Below are 7,549 nucleotides of genomic sequence, written 5' to 3'. Positions count from 1 at the left end.
TTGGCTCTGGCATTTGCTGTAAAGGAGATCAATGAACATTCTGGGATCTTACCCAATGTTAGCCTTGGTTTCTTTATTGCTACTCACTATCCTGGGGGAATTACAACTTATCAATTAGCAATGGAATTTCTATCTACAAAGGATAAATTTATACCCAACTACAAATGCAATGACCAGACCAACACAGTAGCTGTCATTGGAGGACCCCTGATTAACACCTGTCTCAACATGGCAATCACTCTACAAAACTACAAATTTCCCCAGGTGAGACAAAAATTGGAACAATATGAGAGGTTCACCAACTATTTATTATATTCAAAAGGTGGGTCACTGAAATGAAAATATGAGCAAAACCATGAATAAGAACATCTTGAAAGGCCTATCTCTTTTTGTATTGTTAGCAACATTGCAGAAGTTATGTAAAACTAATTTTTAGGCATCTTATTTTTGTATCCCACCCAAACTTTCTTAACCTTAATTGGGTTAAGAGAACACACATGCATTGTTTTTTTTTCTTTTATTTTGGATGAGACCCTTTATTTCTATGTTCTTCTGACTTTCTCCATTTAGATTTTTTATGGATCACCTCCATTGATGAATACTGAAACAGCAATGTTTGTCAAATGGATGTTCCCAGATGAAACCCATCAATTTAAAGCACTACTGCGTTTATTGTTGCATTTTGGATGGACCTGGGTTGGGTTAGTTTCTCTGTTTGAGGAAGATAGGGACAGGTTCATTCAAAAGAGACTTCCCATGTTTTCAGAGAGAGGAATCTGCTTTGACTTTTTAATATGTCTTCCCCAAATGGTGTATGGTAATGCAGCTGCTGAGTGGATGGAAAATGCAGAAAAAATATTCAAAGTGATTATGGAGAGTACAGTCACTGCAGTCATTGTAAGTGCTGAAATTACAGGCATGGTTATTTTGAGACTAATGGTCAATTTTTTCAGTTATGATAATATTCCAAAAGAGAGACAGGCCAAAGTTTGGATTATGACAACCCAGATGGAATTTACCTCCATTCTGATGCAAAGACAGTTCCACATTGATTTTCTTCAAGGTGCCCTTTCCTTTGCAATTCACTCAACGCAGCTGACAGGATTCCAACAATTTATGCAGAAGAGAAACCCAAACGTTGACAAAGAAGATGGCTTCATTAGGGATTTCTGGAAAGATGCATTTGAATGTTCCTTCTCCAGTGATATTGCAGATGAGAAGGCTGAAAGGATCTGCACTGGAGAAGAGAAGCTGGAGACTCTTCCTAATTCTGTCTTTGACACCACCATGAATGGTCATAGTTACAGTCTCTACAATGCAGTCTATGTTGTGGCACATGCTCTGAAGGCCATGTGCTCTTCCAAACTCAAAGGGGAACGAAAAATGAATGAGAGGAGATGGAAGCTCTTCCTCCGATCACCTTGGCAAGTAATGTTGGCTAATACAAAATTTGGGGAAATCATAAAGTACCAGAATAGGAGACCAGTTTGTTATTGTTGTTGTTTTAATTTTGTTGTTTCAACAGTTAGAACACTTTATAGATAGTTATATAGAAGTAGCTAATATTTTCATTAAAAATAAAATAAAATAAAGTAAATGTAATGCTTAAATATGGAGACAGTTAGAAATATGTAATATGTAACTAGTAAATATTAATATTATTATCAATAATAATAGAAAATACTTCAAGTGAATAGCAAATCCATCAAAGAGTCATATGAAGAAAATGTCGATTTGTTAATTAACACCTCAAATAATTCTGTCTTGCCTACACTTTATGGCAGAAAACCAAATCCACAATTTCTGAAAAGGTTAGTAAAGCAAAGTGGTCCTCCCCTTTCTGGATTTTGTATTGGAATTCTCATCTGATAGTTTTTCACCTGAGAGTACAATCAACATTGAGTCTTTATTGATTAGCCCTTGGGTGATATCAAAGTGCAAAGTTCCAGAAACAAATTATTACTAAAATTTGATAAAATTTTATTAATAAATTTAACAAAATTTAATTTGTTAAAATGGAATTGGAATAAAATCTGATTTAAAATGGAATTGGAATAAAATACAGTCTAAAATGAAATTGGAATAGAATACAATAATTTAAGATATATTTACCATATGATAATATTTCAGTGTCATCCCTGCAATCTAGCCCAATTACTCCCACATATGCAGATTTCAACCCAATCATTTTGTTTAAGTCATGTGCTGTGTTAAACGTTATTTTAGATTTCTGGCTGTACATGAGGTAAATTGTTTTTATATGGAGATCCCAAAGGGTTAAACACTTGGTATATAGACGAAAGTAACTCTGAGTAGAAAATGTGTTTGATAAAAAAATATTTCTTTTTCAGTTTAAAATAGTATAGACTGGAGCAAAATAGAACAGCTTTTGTTTTATTAAGTCTAGCCCAAATATGAAAAAATAAATTGACATATTTCCATTCCCTTCAAAGATTCCCGTGTCGTCTTCTTTTTCTTTCCTTTTTTCTTCTTTAGCTCCACCATTTCTTGCAACAAGTCTCCTTTAACAACAGTGCTGGGATACAGGTTTCTTTCGGCCCCAATGGGGAATTAGAAACGGGACTTGATGTTTTCAATTGGGTCACATTTGCAAACAAGTCCTTTCTGAAAGTCCAAATTGGAAAGATCGACCCCATGGCTCCCCCAGACAAGCTCCTCACCATTTCTGACAAGGAAACCGTTTGGCCACTCATATTTAACCAGGTGTGTCTCATTTTTTCCTTTTCCTGAATTTATTAGTTACGGACTGATGGAGTAATGATTAAGCAATCATAATCATAGCAACCCTTGAAGCAAGAAGTTATTTAGCAGTCTGTATGTTATTCATTAGAGGTAGTTCTCGATTTACAACAGTTCATTTAGTGAAGGTTTGCAATTATAATAACACTGAATAAATTGATGTAAAACTGGTTTTCACACTTACAACCATTGCAGCTCCCGCATGGTCATGTGATCAAAATTCAGATGCTTGGAAACTGACTGGTATTTATGACAGTTGCAGTGTCCTAGAGTCATGTGATCAGCTTTTGCGAGTCATTGGGGAAGCCAGATTCACTTCACAACAGTGTTACTAACTTAACAACTGCAGAGATTCACTTAATAACGGTCATAAAATGGAGCAAAACTCAATTAACAATGGTCAACACTGAATGAACCTGGCTGAGGCCATCTTTATGGCTTCGGGTTGCCATTGGATAGGAGGGGGAGCAAAGAATTTCATTTTTTTAGGAATCTACCTGTCTTGGAATTCTGCTCTCTATGGGTACATTACTTGGAACACTAACATTCTTACTTAATAATATAAACTTTGGGTTCAATTGTGGTCATTATTCGAGGACTATGCTGCCTACCTCTAGGTGACTTGTAATTGTAAAAACAAGATAAAACTATCTTAGTACACAGGATTTATTTCTTATTGCATTTGTAAGTAATTTATATATATATATATATACATATATATATATATATATATATATATATATATATATATATATATATATATATATATATATATATATATACACACTGTACTTTACAATGAACACAAATGTATGAAAATAGAATGGTTTTTTTTTTTAAAGGTATACATAAATTTCATGATTTCAACATTTTAGAATTAACTTTTTAATAACCTCCTTGGTGGATGAAAAAGTTGGAACTTCCAAAATGTTGAAATTAAATTCTTTGATTAGAGAAAATACAATATTCAGATTTAAACATATTTTTGCATGACAAAAGAAAAAAAAATGCAGTTATGAGGGTAGTTTCAATGATTAGAAAAAAATGGATAATCCTAGATTAAGAGAAAACTTAATACTAATTCTTGTACTGTTGAAAAAAATAAATTGGGAGATATGTTTTTTCTATTTTTTAATAAAAGTTTTGCACTCTTACTTTTCCCCACTTTCATTCTCATTATTCTGTATTAGTTTGTTAGTTTCTAATTTCCATTTAATGCTTTGTTTGCAAAAAGCACCCAAACGAAATATGGATTTTTTGCTGGAGATACCAGAGTTGCTTTTTCAAGAGGAAACTGGACTTAGTTTTTCTTGAAGACATTTCATTTCTTATCCAAGGAGATTCTTCAGCTCTGACAGGATAGTGGGGAATGGAAGGATTTATATTCTTTGCAGACAGGCAGGACACTTTGCTGGACACTTAGTCCTTCTAGTTACTTAACTAATTATGCTAATCCAAGTGCAGTAATACTGTTCCATACAATCAAGAATTTTAATGGCTTTCTTTGAATAATTGAAATAATTTTGATACACACACACAAACACACACACACACACACACACACACACATATCAAGGTTATATCAATTATTCAAAGAAGCCATTAAAATTCTTGATTGTATGGAAGAGTATTACTGTGTCTGTGTGTGTGTGCACGTGCACACACACTCACACTCACACACACACACACACACAACACAAACACAAATATATTCTAATATTTGAGTCAAAAACAAAGAATTTCTGCTGATGATTCTGTCTCTCAGTCTCTCTTTCTCAATCCAATCCAATCAGATTTATCTATTATTTCATCATGTAATCATAATGTAGCAGTATTTCGAGTAAGATACAAAACTCATTTAAGAAGAAGATGCATATTTTTCCACAAAATATAAATTAAAAACTAATCAGTGAGCGAAGTAATATAGTTATTTGATTTGACTTGAGATGAATAAAAAAATAATCTATATCTCTAAGTATAGAGATATAGAGAGTTAAAGATTTTTCCATATTGCCTCAAACTGATCTTTAGAATATAATTATTGGGAATGATCAATCGATTAATGTAATAGGTATGAAATAAGAAGCAGTTGAACATTCAGTAGTGAATTTCTACAAGAAAGAAAAAAGGAAATTGCAATTCCAATATTTAGATTATATATGAAGAGTCTACATATGTATAATTGATGGAAAAAAAACAGTCCTCCAACAATACATTATTTTTGTGAATTCTGGTTTTATTTACGAGCAGACATTACCTCTTTCCATTTGTAACAAGAAGTGTCCTCTTGGCCGTAGCAAGATAAAAATGGAAGGAAAAGTATCCTGCTGCTATGACTGTAAAATATGTCCAGAAGGGAAAATAGCTGATCAATTGGGTAAGTAAAGAATTGTATTAAATTTATCAATTACATAATAAATATAAATGGGAGTTTATTTTTTAATAAATAAATATTTTATTAATATTATGGTGATTGAAAATATTGAGCTTCACATCATATTGAAACATTTGATATTTTCTTCAAACTTCAGTGAGTTATTTGGTGATAAAAACCCATTAGTTCATTCTAACTTGGAGCATCCATAGATTGAATTATTCATTCTCATGTTTTCTTGAAAAATTAAACAGTTTTTTCAGAGACCTTTGCTATTACTTTTTGGAAATTTTATATTGTTAATTAGAATTGAAGATGCCTCAAAAGAATGACGTTTCTATGAATGGTTTCTCTTTCAGACTTAGATGACTGTTTCCCATGTCCAGAGGATCAATATCCAAACCAGAATAAAGATAGTTGCCTTCCAAAACGTATAATTTACTTAACTTATCAAGAACCTTTGGGGATTTCTTTGGCAGCGATTGCAGTCTCCTTTTCTTTCATCTCAGCTGCAGTGCTTGGGATATTCATTAAATATCAGGACACACCTATTGTTAAAGCCAATAATAGGAACCTTACTTATAGCCTTCTTGCTGCTCTTCTGCTCTCCTTCCTTTGCAGTTTGCTCTTCATTGGGCAACCTGACCAAGTGAAATGTCTCTTGAGACAAACTGCTTTTGGCATCCTCTTCTCTGTAGCTCTTTCTTGTATATTGGGGAAAACAATCATAGTGGTCCTTGCTTTCATGGCCACCAAGCCCGGATCCAAAATGAGAAAATGGGTGGGGAAAAGGCTGGCTATCCCTATTGTCCTATCTTGCTCCCTGACACAATTCTGCATTTGTGTGGTGTGGCTCATAATTTCTGCTCCCTTCCCAGATTCTGACATGCATTCCCTGGCTGACGAAATTGTTCTACAATGTAATGAAGGTTCCACCACAATGTTTTATGCTGTCCTTGGCTTTTTGGGGTTCTTGACTGCTGTCAGTTTCACTGTAGCCTTCCTAGCTAGGAATTTGCCTGACAGCTTTAATGAAGCCAAATTTATCACCTTCAGCATGTTGGTGTTTTGCAGTGTCTGGGTGTCATTTGTTCCCACCTATTTGAGTACCAAGGGAAAATACATGGTGGCTGTGGAGATCTTCTCCATTTTGGCTTCTGCAGCTGGATTACTTCTCTGCATATTTTCCCCCAAATGCTATATCATTCTGCTAAAACCTAATCTGAATAAGAAGGAGCAACTAATGAAAAAATGAACCTAATTTTAACACCATACACTTTGAATTAATCAAATTAGTTGCTTTCAAGATATATGACTTTTTCTCCAATTTGAGTTGGCATTTTCCCTTCCGTTGCTACATCAAAAAAATGAGATGTTTGCGACTTCCTGGGAGGAGCTTGCTGGTGGAGGCAGCAAAAAATCAGCTGCCTCCGAATTCCTGGCTACGTACCTGTTTAGAGGATCTTCCATCTGACGTCTTATCAGGTTTTCTTATCCTTCAGGCAAGAAGGAAAGAAGAAACTGTTTTGCTGGCAAATGCTCTTCGATTTTTGCAGCTTTTGTGCTTGCAAGGAAAGGGGGGCTAGCCCAAGGCAGAACGGCTGTCCGTGCTGGGAACTTCAAACTGCCTTGTGCAGCGACAAAGTAAGTCTCCCCCACTCTGCTCAAAGTTTTGTTTGATTTAATCTTATCACAAGCTGAATCCGTTTACTGCGTGGACAATAATTGTTTATCAACATTTTAGCTTCTTTTCTTTTTCTCCTCCGAAAAATTATTTACTTAGAGGCTTTTAAAATGGCGCCGAGCAGGCTGGTTTCTCTGGTAATAATGAACACTTTTTGCTAATCCTCACAAGAATTCAAAACAAAAGGGATTGCTTATCATATGTTTTGGTTTCACAATAGAAGAATTTTACTCCTTCATTAACTTTGCTTATTTGGAAGTTAAATGGTGATGAATCTGCTGAACGGTTTTGATACAATGTTTACTCACTGAAAGTTTTGCCAAGCCTTAAACTTCAAAATAAAAGCCTCTTTACTTAAAGCTGCATATTCAGGCAATAGAGTTCTACTAACTGCAGGCAGATAAATTTTGAAATGGCCTCAAAACCAAATATTAACTTGAAGTCGTCACCCTCTACTTCCAGGGGCACATCTTCAGTGCCTGGCACAAAGCTGCAGCCTCCGCTTCCTACGCCCCCTGCTGGGGATGTGTTAACGAAAGAATTTTTCCTGAGTAATCTAAGCGAGGCTCTTAATGCACAGACAATTAAAATGGAAGATAAGTTTAGAGATAATAGAGAGGAGAGAAAAGAGGAAATAAAAGAAATGAAAGAAGAAATTAAAAGTGAAATAAAAGGACTTAAACAGGAGCTGTATGAGAAATTTGACGCTAAGGTTGATAAAATTAGAGACG

At 34.6% G+C, this 7,549-nt stretch overlaps 1 protein-coding gene across 1 annotated transcript; it reads left to right on the top strand.

Moving 5' to 3' along the window:
• Nucleotides 1-627: 627 nt before the first annotated feature.
• On the top strand, nucleotides 628-6,389 carry LOC116520792 (vomeronasal type-2 receptor 26-like). Its single transcript, XM_032235144.1, has 4 exons — nucleotides 628-1,428; nucleotides 2,497-2,724; nucleotides 5,011-5,137; nucleotides 5,494-6,389. Exons 1-4 carry the CDS (start codon nucleotides 628-630, stop codon nucleotides 6,387-6,389), a joined length of 2,052 nt encoding a protein of 683 aa, XP_032091035.1.
• The last annotated feature ends 1,160 nt before the right edge of the window (nucleotides 6,390-7,549 follow it).

Source organism: Thamnophis elegans, chromosome Z, assembly GCF_009769535.1.
Source record: "Thamnophis elegans isolate rThaEle1 chromosome Z, rThaEle1.pri, whole genome shotgun sequence".
In the NCBI taxonomy this organism is placed as follows: domain Eukaryota; kingdom Metazoa; phylum Chordata; class Lepidosauria; order Squamata; family Colubridae; genus Thamnophis; species Thamnophis elegans.
This window is presented reverse-complemented; position numbering and strand designations above follow the sequence as displayed.

What these genes read in the sequence shown, in the direction of transcription:
- LOC116520792 (XM_032235144.1), top strand. Translation starts at nt 628, where the DNA reads ATGTTCCCAGATGAAACCCATCAATTTAAAGCACTACTGCGTTTATTG. An exon ending in GGCCACTCATATTTAACCAG is followed by an intron (nt 2,725 to 5,010) that starts GTGTGTCTCATT and finishes ATTTACGAGCAG; the next exon opens with ACATTACCTCTTTCCATTTG. An exon ending in GAAAATAGCTGATCAATTGG is followed by an intron (nt 5,138 to 5,493) that starts GTAAGTAAAGAA and finishes TTTCTCTTTCAG; the next exon opens with ACTTAGATGACTGTTTCCCA.